The 24,056-nt window shown below is 45.7% G+C and overlaps 1 protein-coding gene across 1 annotated transcript in view; it reads right to left on the bottom strand.

The window, feature by feature from the left end:
• Positions 1-22,405, bottom strand: part of LOC309360683 (protein unc-13 homolog A) — a 132,335-nt gene extending 109,930 nt beyond the window's left edge. Inside the window, exon 1 of the mRNA XM_081895408.1 lies at positions 22,146-22,405. Coding sequence (XP_081751534.1) covers positions 22,146-22,167 — 22 coding nt within the window. The 5' untranslated portion in view covers positions 22,168-22,405. The remainder of the gene's footprint in view (positions 1-22,145) is intronic.
• Positions 22,406-24,056: the final 1,651 nt, after the last annotated feature.

Genomic DNA, 24,056 nt, shown 5'->3' with positions numbered 1-24,056 from the left:
TTGTGGTACGTTGGTTCTCAAATGCCTTGGTTTCCAAACGCCGAAAACCCGGAAGTGAGTGTTCCGGTTTTCGAACTATTTTTGGAAGCCGAACGTCGGGCTCTTCTGATTGGCTGAAGGAGCTTTGGTCTAAGGTAGCACATTCTAAGGTAGAATCTTTTTTTTTTGATAGAGCGAAGTGTCTCACTCAGAACTCTCCATGGTGCTGAAACGCTCCTCCTGCCTTGCTACCTTGGGAGCTGTCCATTGTGCTACCTTAGACCAAGCGCTTTGGTTTCCGAACGTTTTGGAAGTTGAATAGACTTCCGGAATGGATTCCGTTCGACTTCTGAGGTACGGCTGTATAAGCAAGGGCACTCGCAGCACCCAGCACAACCTGAAGCCCTGAGAATTTCACCAACATTTTCTCTGATGTGTTTTGAAGGCGACGCCTTCTCCCATTCATAGAAGATTAAAAGAAGAAGAAAGTGGAACAATTGATTGGCCCAGCACTCTTCCCATCGCTCTCTTAAAGGAACCCGGCAATTCTTCCTTCCTCTGTTTATTTGCCCTAATTCTCGGCTGGCTAAGGGACTGGGTTAAATCCATTTCCCTCGCTCCCAGAAATCTGGTGACCTACTTCTGAGCCGTCAGAGTGACATTGCATTTTGCATTGCCGCGGAGCCTCTGGGCAATGAGGGGAACATGTGGGAAGATGGATTCTCTCTCGCACTTGAACTCCTCTGCTCCTGAATGGCTCAGAACTGGTTTGAACCAGCTTTTTCTTTCCTCTCGCATCTTCTGGAACGCTGTCAACTCCGTCTCGCTTTTGAATGAATTAACCACTACAGTCTCGGACCGACGAAATAAAACACACAATATAATGCAACTAGTTGATTTTTTTTGGACACATATATAAAAAGATTCCCTTTTTAAAAAAAGAAGCAGCAGCAGCTGGTGGTGATCTTTACACTGAAGTAAGAATTACTATTATTTTTTTGCAACCCAGCTAATGTAATGAGGCAGTTGTAGAGTGGAAGACCAGGGTTCAAATTCCAGCTGGGTGTTGTTGTTGTTTTGATAGAGACAAGTGTCTCATTCAGAGCTCTCCATGGTTCTGAAACGCTTTGCTGCCTTGGGAGCTGTCCATTGTGCTACCTTAGACCAAGCGACTCACTCGGCAGCCAGAGATGATTATTATTTTTTACTAGCCAGGCATTTGTATAAAGGGGGGGGGGCAGGGAGAACTATTTTTAGCTGTGGTTTTCCCTGACATTATTCGCTGCCGAATTGTTGCTGTTAGGAGCTTGTGGTTTCAACGATGTGCTGTTGCGTATGATGGTTGAACCTGTCAGCTGTTAGCCACTCTGAGCTCCGGATGGGAGGAAGGGTGAAATATTGGAATCATGAATGAATGAATAAACTAGAGTTCACAGTACCAAGGCCCATGGAACCACAGCCAGCAACCTCATAGGTGCCTTTCACTGGTGCCTCCCCAATTTATCCAGAATGCGGCAGCTAGACTGGTGACTGGGAGTGGCCACAAAGACCACATAACACCGGTCCTGAAAGACCCACATGGGCTCCCAGGACGTTTCCAAGCACAATTCAAAGGGTTGGTGCTGTATCTTAACAATTGTTAAGATACAACGCAATCCCTTACAGGTGGGAATTTCCTCAAGGTCTGTCATTTACCTATAAAGGAAAGAAGGTAAGAATCAAAACGCCAGAAGACCACCAGAGGTTCCTACACGACAACGAGGAGGACCTCCAAAAGAGAGCCGCAGATTCTTGGCCTCCACCACCGGGATTACCACCAGGATCCATACCATCTGGAGGCGGCCCGGCACCACAGCTTCCGGAAAAGGACGACAAATTAGATACCCAACTGTGATACCCAAGAAGTAGACCGGGATGTCTCTACAGCTTCTTAGTTGGAATATAAATGGCGGGAACTCTCCAGAAAAACGCAGAAAAGTATTTCATATTTTGAAAAAAGAACAATTGGATATTATTTGCCTGCAAGAAACACATGTGACAAGACTCCATAGAAAAGTGCTAATCAATAAAAGGCTAGGCCAAGAATTTATTTCATCGGATAAAGTTAAGAAAAGAGGAGTGGTGATTTATGCAAAGGAGAACTTGTCCCCAAAATTTGTATTTAAAGACGAACAGGGCAGAATTTTGGCAATTGAAATCCAGACACAAGGAGAAAAGTTTTTAATTCTGGGAATTTACGCCCCAAATGATGGAAAATCGGAATTTTTTAAGAAGCTGCATGAGATTATGCTGGACTATTTGGACTATAACAACATTATCATGTTGGGAGATATGAACGGTGTCGCCTCAGTGAATATGGATAAGTCACAAAGTGCTAATATAACGAAAGATGGCAGACTTCCAAAAACCTTTTTTGAAATGACTGACAATTTGGATTTGATTGACATATGGAGGATCAAGAACCCTCTAGGGAAAGAAGGAACTTTCTTTTCCGAGGCCCATATGACATGGACGCGAATCGACCAAATATGGATAACTAGAGGGCTGGCACCTAAGACCAGAAAAGTGGAAATCTGCCCAAAAACCTGCTCCGACCACAATGCCTTGAGAATGGAACTGAGACTAAATACAACCGGATCGTTCAGATGGAGAATGAATGACGCCTTGTTAAGAGATCAGGAGATTGTTAAGAAGGCCCAAAAAGTTCTAAAGGACTATTTTGAAATAAACTTAAAGACAAATGTGGAAAAAAGAATAATCTGGGACGCAAGCAAAGCAGTGATAAGAGGGTTTCTAATACAACAGAACACGATTAAAAAAAGACTCTGGAATGAAAAGAAGGAGAAGATCTTGGAGAAAATAAGAGAAGGAGAGAGAAAACTGAGATCCAGGCCTAAATCGAAGGAAGTATTGAGAGAAGTGAAGTTTTTCCAGGCACAATATTCGAAACTGATAAATCAAGAGGTGGAATGGAAAATTAAACAAATGAAACAAAGATCCTTTGAATCTGCAAACAAATGTGGAAAATTGTTAGCCTGGCAGTTGAAAAAGAGACAAAAACTTAACACAGTTACAAATCTAGAGATTGAAGGGAGAATGGTTCAGAAACCCGATGAAATCAGAAGGTCCTTCCAGAAATATTTTAAAGAACTCTATTCTCAAAGGCCACAAAAAAGCTCAGAGGTGGACCAATTTGTTATAACTAATGGATTACAAAAAATACCCCAGGAAATGAGAGCAACCCTGAACTGTAATATTACAACCCAAGAAATTGAATGCGCCATTCAGAACCTCCAACTGGGCAAATCTCCGGGACCTGATGGGCTTACTTCCAAATATTATAAGGTACTGAAGGACTCATTGACACAACCATTGCTGGAAGTTTGCAACCAGATTATGGAGGGGAGGAAGGCACCGGAAACGTGGAAAGAAGCCTTCATCACGTTGATCCCAAAACTAGAATCTGAAAAAACTCAACTTAAAAACTACCGTCCTATCTCACTCCTAAATGTGGATTATAAAATTTTTGCAGACATTTTGGCAAGTAGGTTTAAGAAAGTCTTAAATGAAGTTATTCATAAGGACCAAGCAGGCTTTCTCCCTGGTAGGCATTTATTTGACAACACAAGAAACATCATTGACATTTTGGAGTTTTTACAGATTAATTCAAACACAAGAGCGGTGTTGATTTTTATTGATGCGGAGAAGGCCTTTGACAACATTTCTTGGCTGTTTATGAAGAAAAATTTGGAAAGGATGGGAGTAGGGCGGGGGTTTGAAAATGGAATAGAAGCAATTTATTCAGAACAAAAGGCCAAATTGATAGTAAACAACGTGGTGACAGAGGAGTTTAAAATTGAAAAAGGGACACGACAGGGGTGCCCTCTATCTCCTCTGCTGTTTATTTCAGTCCTGGAGGTGCTACTGAACATGATTAGAAACGACCGGTTGACACAGGGAATTGTGGTCGGAGAGAAACAATATAAACTGAAAGCTTTCGCAGACGACTTGGTATTAACATTACAGGAGCCAGCCTCTAGTACTAAAAGAGCGTTAGAATTAATTTCTGATTTTGGTCGGGTGGCGGGATTCAAGCTGAATAAACAAAAAACTAAAGTTTTAGCAAAAAACTTGACAACTACTGAAATAGAGGAGTTCAGAAAAGAAACAGAACTAAATGTGGTTAAAAAAGTAAAGTACCTAGGGGTGCACTTGACCTCCAAAAATTTGAATTTATTTAAGGACAACTATGAGAAATGTTGGTCAGAGATAAAAGGAGATCTGGAAACATGGTCAAGATTAAAACTTTCCTTGTTGGGCAGAATAGCTGCTATAAAGATGAATGTATTGCCGAAAATGCTATTTTTGTTTCAGTCCCTCCAGATCGTGGATAAGGTGGAATGTTTTGGAAAATGGCAGAGGGATTTATCTAAATTTGTCTGGCAGGGCAAAAAGCCCCGAATAAAGTTTAAAATACTAACAGATGCGAAAGAAAGAGGGGGGTTTGCCCTGCCGGACTTGAGGTTATATTACGAAGCAGCAGCCCTCTGCTGGTTGAAGGATTGGATCCTATTGGAGAACACCGATGTCCTTGACCTGGAGGGATTTGATAATGCTTTTGGGTGGCATGCATATTTGTGGTATGACAAGGTTAAAGTTCATAAATTGTTCAAAAACCATATTGTCAGAAGGGCAATTTTCATGGTCTGGTCAAAATATAAAGACTTATTGGAGAGTAAAACTCCGAGGTGGCTCTCACCGATGGAGGCCAAAGCACGTAAAAGACTCAATATGGAGGCCCACTGGCCTAAATATTGGGAAATAATTGAAAAAATTGGAGATAAATGGAGGTTACAGAGTATGGAAAAGTTAAAAAACAAGGTGCGAGATTGGTTGCATTATGCTCAAATCCAGGAAGTTTTTAAAGCAGATAAAAAAGTGGGTTTTCAGGAGGAAAAATCGAAACTAGAAACAGAGTTGCTTGAGCCAAAATCCAAGCTAATTTCGAGAATGTATAACTTGCTGCTTAAATGGAACACACAGGATGAGATTGTCAAATCCTCTATGATAAAGTGGGCACAGGACTTGGGGCATAACATTATGTTTGAAGACTGGGAAAGGTTATGGAACACCGGAATGAAATTCACGGCATGTACTGCCTTGAAGGAAAACATTATGAAAATGATATACCGGTGGTACATGACCCCAGTCAAGCTTGCAAAGATATATCACCTGTCTGATAATAAATGCTGGAAATGTAAGGAAGAGGAAGGGACATTTTTACACCTCTGGTGGACCTGCCCGAAAGTGAAGGCCTTCTGGGAAATGATACATAATGAACTAAAAAAGGTGCTGAGATTCACCTTACCTAAGAAACCGGAGGCCTTCCTTCTGAGCATGGTAGACCAGAGGATGGTCAAGAAAGATAGAACTTTCTTTATGTACGCTACTACAGCAGCGAGGATTCTGTTGGCAAAGCACTGGAAGACACAAAATCTACCCACATTGGAAGAATGGCAGACGCAGCTGATGGACTATATGGAGTTGGCTGAAATGACTGGCAGAATTCGAGACTCGGGAGAAGAAGAAACGGAGGAAGTTTGGAAAAATTTTAAGGACTATTTGAAAAAGCATTATAAGTTGTATGAATGTTAAAAAATGCTCCTTTCTAGGAAGGTATAGCTTCAGTATCGGCAAATTTCTGAATTGATAAATAAGACATTATAAGACAGAAGTGAGGTAACGAAATATTTTTATTGTGTGGAAATTAAAAATTAATGCAATTGTATCGAAATGTTTACATCAGATAACACGATAAAATGGAAGATATATTGTTATGTACAAAACAAGTCAACAAATTGCTGAGGTTTTGGTTACACAGGGAATGCAGTGCTCGGGAGATGGGGGAAGTCCATTGGATTCATGGAAGTATGTATTTGAAAGTGGAAATTTGTTTAATAAAAACCTAATAAAATATTTATAAAAAAAAAAAAAACAAAGGGTTGGTGCTGACCTTGAAAGCCCTAAATGGCCCAGTATACCTGAAGGAGCGTCTCCACCCCCATCATTCAGCCCGCACACTGATGTCCAGCACTGAGGGCCTTCTGGCAGTTCCCAATCGAATATAAAATAATATAAAGCTTGAACAGGCTGTATGTGTTTAACCCCCCGAAACTTTTCCTGGTCTTTTCATGCCGGGCCAGCTATTATTTTCAGACCTTGAAAGCCCTAAATGGCCCAGTATACCTGAAGGAGCATCTCAACCCCCATCGTTCAGCCTGAGGTCCAGCTCCAAGGGCCTTCTGGCAGTTCCCTCCCTGCAAGAGGGACTGTGATGGCCTGGGATTTGGACTCGGAGGCTGAACCTGAGGAATCCCAGCCTGCACAGGATTCCCTGCCTCCAGAACCAGCTGAGCCGGGGCTGGGGCTTGAGCCTGAAGGGTCCTCACCTGTGCTGGATCCTCAGGTGCAGGCACCAGCTGAGTCTGCTCTGGCTCCTGAGGTGATGGAGGACCCATTGCCTGCAGGTGCTCCACTCTCAGCCCCGTCAGAGGAAGCTGAGGTTGCCTCTGGGTCCGGTGACCCTCCAGCATCTCCTGGGCTGCAGAGGCTCAGGGCAGAGAGGCGGAGGGAACTAAGTTCCCGCAGGAGGAGGGCTCGCCTCCAGCCCAGGAGAGGCGAGTCACCTGTGGACCGGGGCCGCCCTATGCCTCGGGGCAGATAAAAGCCAGCCAGCCCCAGTCCCATGTTGCGGGAGCAACGTTCTTGGTAGCCAGTTCCTGCCTGCACCCTGTCCTGCTGGATCTCCTGACCTCGCCCAACTCCCTGCCTTGGACCCAGTTTCAAGCTTTGACAGACTGCCTCCATACTGCACCCTCGACCTCAGACTGGACTCGGACCTCGCCTCACGGTTATCCCACAGGACCAGCACAGCGTCTCCTGTCTCTGAGCTCTGCACTTGTGGCTCAGCAATGAGACTACAACAGGTGGGGTGGCTGGCTGTAGGCAGGCTGAGCTTAGTGGGGCAACTCCTTAGCCACCCGAACAGACCAGCTTGCAAAGCTTTCCACTCCCAGCCCTTAAGACTCCATCAGCCTTGAACTGACAGAAGTGTGATGGTGGGCAGGTGTAGGACAGGACCCCTGAGATAGAAACAGGAGCCCCCCAAGAGGTCTGACAAGAAAATTGGCTTCCAGGTGGAAAAATCAAAATTGGAAACAGAACTGTTAGATCCCAAAACTAAGATTCTGTCAAGGATGTATAACTTGCTGTTGAAATGGAACACTCAGGATGAAACGGTGAAATCTGCTATGATAAAATGGGCACAAGATGTTGGACATAACATTATGTTGGCTGACTGGGAACAGTTATGGACCACAGGTATGAAGTTCACGGCATGTAATGCCTTAAGAGAGAATATTATGAAAATGATATACAGGTGGTACATGACACCAGTCAAGCTTGCAAAAATCTATCATTTGCCCGATAATAAATGTTGGAAATGTAAAGAAACTGAAGGTACATTCTTTCACCTTTGGTAGACGTGCCCAAGGATTAAGGCTTTCTGGGAGATGATCTATAATGAAATGAAAAAGGTATTTAAATATACCTTCCTGAAGAAACCAGAGGCCTTTCTCCTGGGCATGGTCGGCCAATTGGTGTTAAAGAAGGATAGAACTTTTTTTATGTATGCTACAACAGCAGCAAGAATACTTATCGCAAAGTAATAATAATAGTAATAATAAATTTTATTTATATCCCGCCCTCCCCAGCCGAAGCCGGGCTCAGGGCGGCTAACAACACCAAAATAGTGCAACATTATAAAAACATTATAAAAATTAATTAAAATCAAGATTGATGGAAACCATAAAGTTTTGTAACGGTTGCCAAAGGAGGGAGTCAGGCTGCGCCCTAATCAAAGGCCTGGCGGAACAGCTCTGTCTTGCAGGCCCTTCGGAAAGATGTCAAGTCCTGCAGGGCCCTAGTCTCTTGTGACAGAGCATTCCACCAGGTTGGAGCCGCAGCCGAAAAAGCCCTGGCTCTAGTTGAAGCCAGCCTAACCTCTCTGTGGCCTGGGACCTTCAAGGTGTTTTTGTTTGAAGACCGTAAGTTCCTCTGTGGGGCATACCAGGAGAGGCGGTCCCGTAGGTACGAGGGTCCTAGGCCGTATAGGGCTTTGAAGGTTAAAACCAGCACCTTAAACCTGATCCTGTACTCCACCGGGAGCCAGTGCAGCTGGTATAGCACCGGATGAATGTGATCTCGCAGCGAAGACCCCGTAAGGAGTCTCGCCGCGGCATTCTGCACCCGCTGGAGTTTTTGGGTCAGTGTCAAGGGCAGCCCCACGTAGAGCGAGTTACAATAATCCAGTCTGGAGGTGACCGTCGCGTGGATCACAGTGGCTAGGTCAGGGCGAGAGAGGTAAGGAGCCAACTGCTTAGCTTGGCCGAGATGAAAAAATGCCGCCTTTGTAATAGCTGCAATCTGCGCCTCCATGGAGAGGGAGGTATCGAAGATTACACCCAAACTCTTAACGGACGGTGCTGGCACTAATTGCACCCCCGCAAGAGATGGGAGTATTGGAAGACACAAGATCTACCCACCCGGGAAGAATGGCAGATGAAGGTGATGGAGTACATGGAACTGGCGGAAATGAATCCGAGACCAGGGAGAAGAGTCGGCGGAAGAAGATTGGAAGAAATTTAAAGACTATTTACAGAAACACTGTAAAATTAAGGAATGTTAGAAGGATGCTGGAATGAAGTTATGTGGTTTTAGCAGTAATGTTACAAAGGAGTATGTAAAAATGGATTGTTAACAGGTGAGAATGTAAAGTTTACAATATATTAAGATAAATTATTAAGATAAAAGCAAAAATGGAAAGGATTTGCTGAAATAACTAATTGAACTAGAATACAAAAAAGGGAGGTGTGAGGAGGTCAGGGAAACAAGTAAATGAAAGACAAGATATGGAAAGATTGGTTTGTTTTTAATTGTTTTTATTTTTCTGTATTTTGTATTTTTTTGCTTTCTCTCTTCTTTTTTCATTTTTGTAACTTTTTTGAAACTTCAATAAATATTATTTTTTTAAAAAAAGGAGGTCCCCAAGAGGTCTTGGGTGTGTTACCCCACTGCCACGATGCACCCAGTATGATAGCAGGGACCACTAAAATGGCCCTTGCCTTGGTGCCTTTGTGCAAGTGGCTCAGCTGGAGCTCTCCGTGGTTCTGATTCGCCTCAACCTGCCTTCCTCTATGAGCCTCCAGATTGGACTAGGAGGCTGGTACATACAGAATGGTTTTGATTCCAGAAGGCCAGAAAATATTGTTGTTGCTTTTCCAGGCTCGTCTCCTTCCAGAGAAGAGGAAGAAGGCTGCAGCAAAAAAACAACAAAACACTGGGTGCTGAGCGAAATATGGAGCCACCCACGGAACAGGTGTCCTGTCTCTGCCGCCGTCTCTGTTGACTCGACGAGATATCATTCTGCCCGCATCAAGAAATATCACTAACTCCTGGCACAGCTCCCAACCACTGTGATTTAAGGGAGGGTGCCAATGTTTGCCCCATAGGGGTGTCGCGAAGTCCTTTTCAATGTCTGAACTTAATGGTCTTACAGCACGCACACTCCCTTTTAGATGTTGTTGTTTAGTCATTTAGTCGTGTCCGACTCTTCGTGACCCCATGGACCAGACCATGCCAGGCACTCATGTCTTCCACTGCCTCCCGCAGTTTGGTCAAACTCATGCTAGTAGCTTTGAGAACACTGTCCAACCATCTCGTCCTCTGTCGTCCCCTTCTCCTTGTGCCCTCCATCTTTCCCAACATCAGGGTCTTTTCCAGGGAGTCTTCTCTTCTCCCGAGGTGACCAAAGTCTTGGAGCCTCAGCTTCAGGATCTGTCCTTCCAGTGAGCACTGATTTCCTTCCGAATGAAGAGGTTGGATCTTCTTGCAGTCCATGGGACTCTCAAGAGTCTCCTCCAGCACCAGAATTCAAAAGCATCCATTCTTCGGCGATCAGCCTTCTTGATGGTCCAGCTCTCACTTCCATACATCATGACTGGGATGATAATGATATGTATTAAATTTAGATAATGATATATATTAAATTAAATAATTCAAATGGGTTTATTCGGGGCTGGCCGGGGGTCATGTGGCCAGCAGGACTAAGCCGCTTCTGGCGAACCAGAACAGCACACAGAAACGCCGTTTACCTTCCCACCGGAGTGGTACCTATTTATCTACTTGCACTTTGACGTCCTTTTGAACTGCTAGGTTGGCAGGAGCAGGGATTGGTTGAGATAGGTGCAAATTAAGTTAGATCATCTACACAACCATTTATTCCATTTCCCCAACTTTCTCTGCCTTTCACACAATGCAAGAAGCCCTTCCAGAAATCTAGCAGGATCTACCGGAAGAGATGGAATTTGGGGTGAGGTTACCAGATTTTTTTCCGATGAATCCACTGACACTTTTCAACTGAGCTTCCTTCAAGGCACCCCAGGACGCCACAGAAAATGGGTTTAATTCCATTTCGAAGAGGTCTGCTCACTGCACCATTGCTTGGAAGAACAGTGGGATAGAAGTGTTTTAAAATAAAAAAACACACACCAAAATGTTCTTATTCCTCTACCTCCCTCTCTTGCTGCTACTGTGAAAGCTCCTTTATTCCCTTCTCTGCTAGATTCTGCCTCTTAAAGCCTTCACATTTAACAGAACTATTTTTAATCTCCTCCTCGTTTTCACTTCCAGATGGCATGTGGCTGCCGACATGCCGACACACACACACACACACACACACACCCTTTCTCTCTGTACTTAGAAGTGAGAGGACATGAGGCCATTTCACGAAGCCCCACAAAAATGTGGTTGGCATCTCTCTCTCCAGAAGCTCAGATTGCAAAAATCTGCCATACCTGCATCTCAAGATCCTTCTGTTTCCCCAAAACAGTCGACTGGAGAAGCCCAGCCGTCAACGCAGGCTGGTCCGTTCAGACCAGTTAAAGGACTGGTTAGCTCAGTTGGTTAGAGCATGGTACTGATAACGCCAAGGTTGCAGGTTCGGTCCCCCATATGGGACAACTGCAAATTCTTGCGTTGTAGCGGGTCAGACTAGAGGACCCTCGCTGTCCCTTTCAACTCTATGATGCTAAGCGGACTGTCTGGCCAGAGTGGTGCATGCTCTGGTTATCTCCCGCTTGGACTATTGCAATGCGCTCTCCGTGGGGCTGCCTTTGAAGGTGACCCAGAAACTACAACTAATCCAGAATGCGGCAGCCAGACTGGGGACGGGGAGCGGCCGCCGAGACTATATAACACCGGTCCTGAAAGACCTACATTGGCTCCCAGGACTTTGAGCGCAATTCAAAGTGTTGGTGCTGACCTTGAAAGCCCTAAATGGCCCAGTAGACCTGAAGGAGCGTCTCCACCCCCATCGTTCAGCCCGGACACTGATGTCCAGCTCCGAGGGCCTTCTGGCGGTTCCCAATTGAACCAATCAAATATAAAATAATACAAAGCTTGAACAGGCTGTATGTGTTTAACCCCCTGAAACCTTTCCTGGTCTTTTCATGCCAGGCCAGCTATTATTTTCAGCAACTCGCCCACTCTGCTTAACAATGGCTGGGTAGATTTCAAAGCCAAAATTGCCTGGCAGAGAAATGTTAGATCCATTTTAAGCTCGGAACAAATTGTCATGTGAAACATCCACCTATTGAAGCGAGGAACAGAAGGAATGGGGCGGCTTGGGGTTTCTGATCTAAGCTTAATGGTTGCGGCACCAATATATCTGAAAGGGAGCGGTGCCTTCAGGGATCAATGGGCACCCCAGTTTCTCCCCCAAAATTCTGAACTCTTTCCCGCTGCCAGAGGGAACGACGCATGGGGAATAAGTCTCCGTCGTTTCATTTGAAAGATTTCTAAAATTGTACATCAGGGGTACATTTAATCCAGCAAAAGGCTGTGTTGGAGTGTCCGCCTTTGCACTCAGAATGCCCTGGGTTCGATTCTCGGTGCCCCCAGATAAGGCTAGGAAATGCTTTGAAAAATGGACCAGAAGTCTGAATTGATCATAGTATTGTTCAACCCAGACATTAAGGTCCAGCTCTGAGGGCCTTCTGGCAGTTCCCTCACTGCGAGAAGTGAAGTTACAGGAAACCAGGCAGAGGGCCTTCTCGGTGGTGGCGCCCGCCCTGTGGAACGTCCTCCCATCAGATGTCAAGGAAATAACTACCTGACATTTAGAAGACATCTGAAGGCAGCCCTGTTTAGGGACGTTTTTAAATGTTTGATGTTTTAATGTATTTTTAATATTTTGTTGCAACTTGAAGCCATGGGTTCGAGTCCTGCCCTTCAGAGCAGGAGAAAACAAGCTTGCTCCCTCTTCAATGTGATATTTGAAAATGCCTCTCCTATCTCCTCTTTTCCGGGCTAAACATACACAGATCCTTCAACTGCTCCTCGTCAGGCTTGGTTTCCAGACCCTTGACCATGGGTAGGCAAACTAAGGCCTGGGGGCCGGATCTGGCCCAATCGCCTTCACAATCCGGCCCACGTACGGTCCAGGAATCAGCGTGTTTTTACATGAGTAGAATGGGTCCTTTTATTTAAAATGCATCTCTGGGTTATTTGTGGGGCATTGGAATTCGTTCATTTATTTTCAAAACATAGTCCGGCCCCCCACAAGGTCTGAGGGACAGTGGACCGGCCCCCTGCTGAAAAAGTTTGCTGAATCCTGCCCTTCACCATCTTGGTCACCCTTCTGGACCATCCTTCCAGCTTGTCAACGTTCAACAGTGAAACAGACTTGTTTGGGAGATGGCTGGCGGTTTTGAAGCGGAGATTCGCTGGCCATCTGTCAGAGATTCGCCAGCTGCGATTCCTGCCTTGCAAAGGGGGGTTGGGCTAGATGACCCTTGGGGGTCCCTTTAGGGGTTCGATGAATCTACAATTTCTATCCTAAAAGAAGGATAGAACATTTTTTATGTATGCTACAACAGCAGCAAGAATACTCAACGCAAAGTATTGGAAGACACAACATCTACCCACCTTGGAAGAATGGCAGATGAAGGTTATAGACTATATGGGACTGGCAGAAATGACTGGCAGAATCCAAGACCAGGGAGAAGAGATGGCGGAAGAAGATTGGAAGAAATTTAAGGACTATCTTAAGAAACATTGCAAGATTATTGAATGTTAGAACGATGTTGATTTAGAAATTAGGGGGGTTTTAGCTGTAATGATTATGTAATTAAGACAAGAAAGATAAAAAATTAAACAGAAATTAGGGGAAGGATTTGCTGAATTGGCTTAATTAGAGATTGGAATACAGAGAGGGGAGGTATGAGGAGGTCGGGAAAGTAAGTTATATGAATATAAGGGATTGAAATTATACCTGTTATTGTATTCGTTTTGTATGTATGTTTGTTTTATTGTTTTTTTCTGTTTTTTTTCTTCTTCTTTTTTGGTTTTTACTCTATATAATTTCTTGAAAACTTTAATAAATATCTTTTTAAAAAAATATATGAATCTACAATTTCTTCCCCTGCCAATTCTAGAGGCTGGAGCCACGTCCGCTCCTCCTTCAGACCTTCCCTTCCCCCAAAAAAACTAACCACACCTTTGCCGTGTGTGTCGTTCGAGGCGGGAGACAATGCTGAGATGCTGGATTTCAGCTGCATGCCTCTGCATCTTGAGGAGTGGGGGGGCGATGTCCTAATTTTTAAAAATGCAGGAGGCAGCTGCAAAGGAGAGTTCTATTTATTTCTCCCCACTTTCACCACGCATCACAAATCCTTGCAAGCTTGCGTACCGTCAGCCGAGCCTTACAATTAACAGCTCTCGGCAACGTCTGATTTTCCAGCAGTGTCAGTTTTAGGCTCAGTGCCAGAAATAGATTCGTTTCAGAGGCAGGGGAAGGAAAAGAGCTTACACCCCAATTCAACACCCTCCTCTTAGGAGACCAAGATCCAGAGTAGGGGCACTGATAATCCAGATGTTGCAGGGAAATTCTGGACACGGGTTTACTCGTTGGGTTTGCCACTCTCCTGGCCAGCTAAAGGAGGAATCTCCAGGTAAGTGAAGAAGCAAATCAGTAGACCTTTGTTGTTGCAACAAGGTTCAAACACACATGGACAGGGCTGGATTTAGGTTTGATGAGGTCATAAGCTACTGAAGGTAATGGGGCCTTTCTATGTCCAGCTGTCCTTTGTCAAGAACAAATTGTCGCTGTTTTTTTGTGTTGAATATATGCTATATGGTCATTGATGGACCTCATAGGTATCTCAAGCCATTTGCACACATGGCCATGAAACCAGTCCATGCAGAATGTTTAGTCGTTTAGTCGTGTCCGACTCTTGGTGACCCCATAGACCAGAGAACGCCAGGCCCTCCTGTCTTCCACTGCCTCCAGCAGTTTGGTCAAATTCGTATTAGGCGACGATCAAGGGCCTGGAAGCCAAGCCTGATGAGGAACGGTTGAAGGAGCTGGGTAGGTTTAGGCTGGGAAAGAGACTGAGAGGAGATAGGAGAGGCATCTTCCAATATCTCAAGGGCTATCCCATGGAAGTAAAAAGCAGAGACATCACCTTGCCAACAAAGGTCCATATAGTTCAAGCTCTGATTTTCCCAGTAGTGATGTATGGAAGTGAGAGCTGGACCATCAAGAAGGCTGATCGCCGAAGAATGGATGCTTTGGAATTCTGGTGCTGGAGGAGACTCTTGAGAGTCCCATGGACTGCAAGAAGATCCATTCTGAAGGAAATCAACCCTGAGTGCTCACTGGAAGGACAGATCCTGAAGCTGAGGCTCCAAGACTTTGGCCACCTCATGAGAAGAGAAGACTCCCTGGAAAAGACCCTGATGCTAGGAAAGATGGAGGGCAAAAGGAGAAGGGGACGACAGAGGATGAGATGGTGGGACAGTGTTCTCGAAGCGACCAGCATGAGTTTGACCAAACTGTGGGAGGCAGTGGAAGACAGGAGTTCCTGGCGTGCTCTGGTCTATGGTGTCACAAAGGACTGGACACAACTAAACAATGAATCCTATGGAAGATGGAGCAAGCTTGTTTTCTCCTGGAGGGTAGGACTTGAACCATGAGAGCAGATTGTTGAGATTTTTGGAGTGGGGATTCTGTCCCAAAAAAGCAAAGAGGGATACTTAAACACACAGTTCCTGGTTCTATTGGAAACAACTCAGATATTTTGAGGGAACTGGGTATGCTTAGCCTGCAAAAGCGGAGACCCGCTGGTCATTCTCCAACATCTGAATGGCCGTCTCATGGAAGACGGAGGTAATGACTACATCACCACTGCTGCCAAATCTCTAGAAGGAGCCTTCCGTAAGGACATTCATTCATAAACTGTTCCCAGAAAGCACATGTCTCCAGAATGGCTGACAAGCCTGGCCCCATCGGACACTTCTGATTTATAGATTTGTGCCGATGACTATCATTAACCTTTTTCCCCCTTTCTTTTTTTGCAGACTCGGTCCTCACCAGCTTCTACCAAGCGATGAGATTTCTGGGAGGACGTCCCCTTAGGAATCCTGCCTGGGTGTTTAGACGACCTGCTTTTAACCCGAGTTTGTTTTTGTTTGAACCTTTTTAAGCATTGCTTTTAAACACTCCTTTCCCTCCATAATCTTATTGATACATCCTTGCCGTAGAACTGCGCTGAGGATTTTCTTTATGCCCAAGCCCTGTACAAATCTGACGAAATAATAACTGTAATGGTTCTAGGGGTTGCTCGTGCGTAAATCGTCACCACACCTGGCTGGGCTACCTGGGTGAACCCTTTCTGTCTGGACAGCCACTCACCCGTGGCTGTCTCAATCGCTGGCAGAATCCGTCAGTAGGCATTTCTTGAACTTCTTCCAGCAAAGAAGCTCTTTGACGCCTAGTCTCCGCCTACTCTCCCTGCGCAGAAGCCTTCTGCGCAGGGAGGGTGTGGGCAGCGGAGGACCCGTGCTCTCCCCGCTGGTCTCTGACGAGGAGTCCTGGAGCCCCCTCGCCGATTCCCCCATCTGCCCCCCTTCTCCACTGGTGTTACGCTGATTTCCTTCCCCAGCAGATGGGCTGCCTCTCTCCCTACTGGGACCCTCTCCGGCATCCCTCTGGAGCCTTCCCTCCGCCTCGGGCTCCGATGGCAGTTCCCTGACAATAGCAATAAATTTTTATGTATACCCCGCCCTCCCCAGCCAAGACCGGGGCTCAGGGCGGCTAACAACCAATAATAAAAACAAGTTGATTAAAATACAATTTAAAAAGATTAAAATACAACATTAAAACATTAGGATGCAGTCTCTTTAAGTAGTAAAAGCGTCAAATTCAATGCAGACGCTGCCTCTTTTTCTAATATGCACTGCTGCAAGACTGTCCCACATTTCTTTGGCAGTTTTCTTATTTCTTATATAGACTACTTGCTGGTCGCTGACGGCCAAATTAATTATCGCCCTGGCTTTTGCATCTCCTTTCGACCAAACATTAGTTACAGGGTCAGGAGGGTCATCAGTTACATAGGTCCATACTTCTCTAGAGGTCAAAAGCGCCTCCACCCGAAAAGACCATAAACTATAGTTCTCATCTGTCAGCTGTGGAAAGACCAGAGCCTTCTCAGCTTCTGGAACCCGGTCAACCGGAAATCTTCCAGACCCACAGAATATGCCAACAGGAGAAGGAGTTTTCAAACCTTTCTCAGAGTCCAAAAATATGCAGTCATCCACTCAGCAGCTGGGCCCATAACCAAAGATGTTGGCTGTTTGCAGTATGGTAGCGCTGCAGAGAGCTTGCTGGGGAGACCATGCATTAAAAAGGGACTCAAAAATAACTTAAACAAGGTTTTAATTACAAAAACAAAAACTCCATTTACACTAAATACATCAACAACAAACCACCTGCTATGTTTCACAGCTGTAAAGCTGGGTCTCGTTATTTAGCTCCGGCCCCTTAAAGACATACACATCGGGTGGAACAATGATGAACCTTTACATTTAAAGAAACCATTCAACATGCCTTTCCACCAAACCACACACACACACAAACACCCTGCCCCGTATTCATTTAACCTGGAATGCCAACTGCCTGAAAAAGCACAAGGGGACAGGTCTCTGCTCAAATAACATCTGATCCCACCAGAACAGCCCTTTATTAAGCCAATTAATGAGGACTAGAATCCTGATCTACCTTTTGGAAGGATGACAGCAGCTGAGCAGCAGAATACCTGCTTGCCCCAGCTTTGGTCCCTGATCTGTCTCCTGGTTAGGGTTCCGGCGACAAGCTCCAGCCTGAAACCCAAGCGTGTCGACATGGCTGGATGGCCTAGTGGTCTGACATGGTTTAAAGGAGCTGCCTAGGACTGGTCAGCGGTTCGAATCCCCATGATGGGGTGAGCTCCCGTTGCTCGCTCCCTGCTCCTGCCAACCTAGCAGTTCGAAAGCACAAAGTGCAAGTAGATAAATAGGTACCGCTCTGGCGGGAAGGTAAACGGCGTTTCCGTGCGCTGCTCTGGTTCGCCAGAAGTGGCTTAATCCTGCTGGCCACATGACCCGGAAGCTGGACGCCAGCTCCCTCGGCCAATAAAGCGAGATGAGCACCACAACTCCAGAGTCAGTCACGACTGGACCTAAGGGTCAGGGGTCCCTTTACCTTACTAGGACTGCTATGTTGTGGGGAGAGGGGCGAAGCCTCTGTTCTCCCACTCCAGAAGGCATTTGGCACCCAGGGGCGTAGCTAGCTGTTCCGGCACGTGGAGAGCGGGGTGATCTGCGCACGGGGGCGCTGCAAGGGGCCGCCATGGCAATTCGCCCAGAGAGGTGGCACGGTGAGCTGGCCACAGAGTCCGGCAGGTGGGCTCAAGCCCTACGCTGCCACTTTGGGCAGCGCAGGGCCGTGAGCAACCGTGTCACTCCCTGGAGAGAGACATGTGACTCAGGTGTGCTGCAGGCCAGGCCATGTGATAATAATAATAAATAATAATAATAATAATAATTTGTTTATATCCCACCCTCCCCAGCCAAATCTGGGCTCAGAGCGGCTAACAACAATAAAAGTAACACAGCATTCTAAAATCAATTCATTTTAAAAGCAGTTCAAAATCAAATTAATGGCAACCATTGGGCTAGAGTTCTATGAGGATTACAGAAGGAGGGGGGCTCAGACTGCCTTGGCCAAAGGCCTGGGGGAACAGCTCTGTCCTGCAGGCCCTGCGGAAAGATGTCAAGTCCTGCAGGGCCCTGGACTCTTGGGACAGAGCGTTCCACCAGATCGGGGCCACAGCCAAAAAAGCCCTGGCTCTAGTTGAGGCCAGCCTAACCTCCCTGTGGCCCGGGACCTCCAAGATGTTTTTGTTTGAAGGCCGTAAGGTCCTCTGTGGGATGTACCAGGAGAGGCGGTTCCATAGGTACGAGGGTCCTAGGCCGTATAGGGCTTTAAAGGTTAAAACCAGCACCTTGAACCTGATCCTGTACTCCACCAGGAGCCAGTGCAGCTGGTATTTGTTCTTTAGTCGTTTAGTCGTGTCCGCCTCTTGGTGACCCCCTGGACCAGAGCATGCCAGGCCCTCCTGTCTTCCACTGCCTCCCGCAGTTTGGTCAAACTCATGTTTGTAGCTTCGAGAACACTGTCCCACCACCTCGTCCTCCGTCGTCCCCTTCTCCTTGTGCCCTCCATCTTCCCCAACATCAGGGTCTTCTCCAGGGAGTCTCCTCTTTTCATCAGGTGGCCAAAGTCTTGGAGCCTCAGCTTCAGGATCCGTCCTTCCAGTGAGCGCTCAGGGCTGATTTCCTTCCGAATGGAGAGGTTTGATCTTCTTGCAGTCCATGGGACTCTCAAGAGTCTCCTCCAGCACCAGAATTCAAAAGCATCCATTCTTCGGCGATCAGCCTTCTTTATGGTCCAGCTCTCACTTCCCTACATCACTACTGGGAAAACCAGAGCTTTTACTATACGGACCTTTGTTGGCAAGGTGATGACTCTGCTTTTAAAGGTTCTTTTTGAAGCTGGTATAGCACCGGGTGAATGTGATCCCGTGGCGAGGACCCTGTAAGTGATAAGAGCTGAACCCCTCAGGGATGACACCTGGGGCTGACCGCACCCCCCCACCCTCCTTCCTTCCTATGCCCCAGTTTGCAGCCTGCAACCCAATCGGACGTCTCTGCCCCCTACTGGTTCCTCTCCTTGCCAGTTTCCCCAAGCAGACTGGCACTGGTAGCTGCGCTCGCGGTTTTGGCAGCCAAACCCCAAAGAGAGGCCCGTTGCATTTTTTGTGAATGAAGCCGTTGCAGCCAAGTATTTTGGGCAGGGCAAGAGAGCCTGGGTGATCTAATAGCAAATCAACAGAGGAGTGTGGAATTCTTTTATTTCTTTTTTAATTGATAAAGCAAGACAAGAAAAAAACACAGGAACAACAATAGACACAGAATTTTCTTAAATAAGGCATAAATTGATCTTAAAGACCCAACCTTCTGTCTATTCCATTTTTCGATTTCATATAACACACTTATCATAATTATACTTCTTCTTAATATATCTTCTTACATCTGCCTTGCAACGATTACTGAAGTTCCTCAAATGCTGCAGCCGAGTTTAAACTGCTATATTTATATTCTAAATATTCTTTGAAAACCTCCGATTTTGAAACAAATCGCTGTTTTGATTCCCCCCCCCTTTGTTTTTTTCTGATAAACCATCTGATTCTGCATATTCCGTCAGCTTTTGAATCCAATCTTGTATAGAGGGGATTTCATTGCTCTTCCAGAATTCTTCCTTCTTTTAAATGAGCTGCAACTTAAAATACACTCACACACCACATCTTGCACATATAGTATTTCCTATAGAGCTACAAAGCTTTCAGCCGAATGGGACATACACAGCTTTGCAGACCCTCCAAGTGCCCCTGTTTTCTAGGGTTTACAGAAACCATCCCGGTTCCTGATTTGAACCAGCTTTTCCTTAAGGACGTCCCTATTTTCATTAGGGAAATGTTGGAGGGTATGGAGTTATCCAACCCCGCCCCTCGGAGCCGTCCGAATACAGCCCTGTATAGGCAACTTTTAAAATGTTTAATATTAATAATAATTTTTTTATACCCTGCCCATCTGGCTGGGCTTCCCCAGCCACTCTGGGCGGCTTTCAACAAATTAAAATACAGTAATGCATCAAACATTTAAAAGCTTCCCTAAACAGGGCTGCCTTCATATGTCTTCTAAGGTTTGTTATTACATATATGAATCTATTGGAGTGGCTGGGACGACCCAGGCAGATGAGTTGGGGGTATAAATAGTAAATTTTTTGTGGAATAGAATTAATAATAATAATGTGAGAAGCGAGGTTACAGGGAACCAGGCAGAGGGCCTTCTCGGTGGTGGCGCCCGCCCTGTGGAACGCCATCCCATCAGATGTCAAGGAGATAAAGAACTACCTGACTTTTAGAAGACATCTGAAGGCAGCCCTGTTTAGGGAAGTTTGTAATATTTATTGTTTTTAACACTTGATTGGAAGCTGCCCAGAGTGGCTGGGGAAACTCAGCCAGATGGGCGGGGTATAAATAATAAATTATTATTATTAAGGGAAGTTTTTAATGTTTGATGTTTTATTGTGCTTTTAATATTCTGTTGGGAGCTGCCCAGAGTGGCTGGGGAAACCCAGCCAGAAATGGGGGTATAAAGAATAAATTATTATTATTATTGTTATTATTATTATTATTATTATTATTATTATTATTATTATTATTATTTCTGTGGGAACCAATGGGAGAATGGAAAGGGGTCATGGAGACCTCCACACACCCCTAAGGGTGATCTATTCCAATTCTCTGCAGTGCAGGAATATGCAGCTGTCTCGTTCAGGGAATCGAACCTGCAACCTTGGCTTTTATCAGCACCACGCTTTAACCAACAGAGCTGCCCAGGCTCCATTGACCACGCTGGTTGCTGGGAGATATAGTTTAACAACCACTGGGGGGTGGGGGTGGCAGATGTTTCCCATCCGTGTTGCACAGAACTTTAAAAAAAGAACAAAAAACCAGATTAAGAACAAGAACCTCTCAATATAGATACAGGATCACACCGAGTCCGTCTAGCTCCGTATTTCCAACACGGACTCCCAGCAGCTGACTAGCACAGCCTAGCCGCAGATCCACAACCTTTCTCCGGATAGGTAGAGATCCGACTCAGCGAAGACCCGCCAACGCCAGCCAGTTTCAGAGTAGACCTATCCATGGGCATAGATCTTCCTTACTCCTATCCATTTCAGCGGGCCTACTCTGAGCACAACCTAGTTAGGAGCTCCCCAATGGATCTGATCCACAACAGCCAGGATCGGACGCAGCCCCTTTGGCTGTACAGAAATATCTTTTAAAAACCTTGCCAGGCGTAGGCATGCACAGATATAATACGGTAGCTTTTAAAATCCTTTTTAACCGCACTGCCTTTTACGCGCGCAAGGGGAAACCTTGAAAATTAGCGAGGAGGGGTGCAAACCACCGACCCCGGATCCCCGATATTTCCATTTAAATGGTAATAACGGGAACGTGTGGGATAGGTGCGAAATTCACACCTTCCCCCGTGCCAGCAGGGGGAGGATTAATTCGGCGCCTCGATTATCAGAGGGGAGGGGGAATCATCTGGAGGGATGAAATGGAAGGAAAATGAGAGAATTAGCCCTGATCCTTCTTCAGCTAAGCTTTCCTCGTAAAACCGAAGCGAGGAGATTGTCCGAGTCGGAGGAGCGCATCTCTCAGCCACACACACAGAGATGTACCACACCCTCGGCTCCGCCACACACACCTCCCATTCATGAAAAATGCCTGCCTTTTAAATATGCCCCAGAGACGAGGTTCCCCTCTTCCACCGACACACCGAGGAGCGTCCGTAACCGCAAAACGCATCGCTATATATCCCTCCACACAAGAGACAAATATCCCTGGATACAACAGCAGAATACGCACCGCACCGCACCAGAAAAACACATCTCCCCCCACCCACCCAAAAAAACCCCCCACCAACCGCCCCATCTTTTTGCTGTCAAATCGCACCCCCCGCCTTCGTTTTCGCAGAGGCACGAGAATCTAATTTCTAATCCGGATCACACCGACATTGAAACCCATATATGAAATAATTATTTGGAGAGATAATGGGAATAGACTCTGAATTGGGTTTTTTAAAAGACACCTTACCTCCAACACAAAGCAAAGACATGGTCCTTTCTTAATTTCTCTCTCTCGAAAATATTTTGTTATCCCTTCCCTTCGGCGAGGCTGGCTTTTCAGATTTGGCTCTCAGCTCGGACCTGGGTTGGGAGAGGCTGCGCGTTGTCGTCGCCTTCTGGGAAATTGCATACTTCTGGAATTATTCCACCTTCCTTGGGTTCCTCTAGCAGCCAGCCATTTTATTTCAGCACCAAGGCCTTTGGACAGCTCCTGACGTCAGGGTGATGAAAGAGAGAAAGAGGGGGGGGGGAGAGAGGAAGACCAAAAAAAAAGGAGGCGGATTTATAAAGGACCACCTGATCTGGGCTGAGATTTCACATCTTAAAGGCACCCGTTATAAGAGGCCGTAGTTATGCTGCTGAAATGCCTCTATGTTAACCAGGCAGATCTCCACACGCTTTTGAAATTTTGTAATCTGCGATACATTGACGATATTTTTATCATCTGGACACATGGTCAACAGACCCTGGACACCTTCCACCAGAAATTCAATGGTTTTCACCCCACAATCAACCTAACAATGAATCAATCTATGCAAGAAATACATTTTTTGGACACTACTATAAAAATACAGGATGGGCACATAGACACCACCTTATACCGTAAACCAGCTGACCGACAAACATATCTACATGCCTCTAGCTACCATCCCAAACATACCAAACAGTCCATTGTATATAGCCAGGCACTACGTTACAGCCGCATCTGTTCCAATTCTACAGACAGAGACTCTCACCTAAGAGATCTACAGCAGACCTTTTTAGAACTAAAATACCCAGCAGATGAAGTTAGACAACAGATCAACAGAGCCAGACTGATACCCAGAGAGAACTTGCTGCAAGACAGACCCAAAAAAGAAAATAACAGAACACCTCTAGTCATCACATACAGCTCCCAAGTTAAAACAGTACAACGCATCATCAGAGATCTACAACCTCTCTTGGACAATGACAGTTCTCTTTCTCAAGCTCTGGGAGGAAGACCTTTCATTGCCTACAGACAGCCACCCAATTTTAAACAACTCCTAACCCACAATAATACTACAACCAGACCTAACACGGACACTGGCACCAGAGCCTGCAATAAACCCAGATGCCAACTTTGCTGCCACATACACCCGGACAACACCATTACTGGTCCCAACAACATCACACATACCATCTCGGGACTATTTAATTGCTCATCGTCTAACATTGTGTATGCCATCAAATGCCAACAGTGTCCTTCAGCTCTCTATATTGGACAAACAGGCCAGACCTTACGCCAAAGAATAAACGGACATAAATCGGACATCAGGAATCACAAAACAGAGAAACCAGTAGGAGAACATTTCAATCTCCCAGGACATTCTATACAAGATCTCAAAGTAGCTGTTTTACTACAAAGGAATTTCAGAAATAGACTGGAAAGAGAAGCTGCTGAATTGCAACTTATCACCAAACTTAAAACCATGGAGAGACCTGGTCTGAACAAAGACATTGGATTCTTATCTCATTATACATGACAAAGCCATTTTTCACCTTCTCACCCCTTGCTTCTTCCTGTAATACCTATTGCAGTCGTTAAGAGTCGTCAACAGGCTCATCACAGCTATCTGCCCATCACCCATTCCCACCACCCTTCTGAGTAATACCCCTCCCCACCTTCTCACTATATAGAAGGGTCTAGAAACTTCTGTTTCAGTGTATCTGAAGAAGTGTGCATGCACACGAAAGCTCATACCAAGAACTAACTTAGTTGGTCTTTAAGGTGCTACTGGAAGGAATTTTTTTTTGTTTTGAAATTTTGTCACTCAGTTACGTAAGGAGGAAACCTTGTGTTTGGGCAAGGCCGAAGGAGACCCATTTTTGCCCGCTACAGCGGTCAAGCAGGTGTCCC

The sequence above is a fragment of the Podarcis melisellensis genome (assembly GCF_964234715.1).
Source record: "Podarcis melisellensis genome assembly, chromosome: 18".
Classification (NCBI taxonomy): domain Eukaryota; kingdom Metazoa; phylum Chordata; class Lepidosauria; order Squamata; family Lacertidae; genus Podarcis; species Podarcis melisellensis.
Note: the sequence above shows the minus strand (reverse complement) of the source record. Positions and strands in the feature narration are given on the sequence as shown.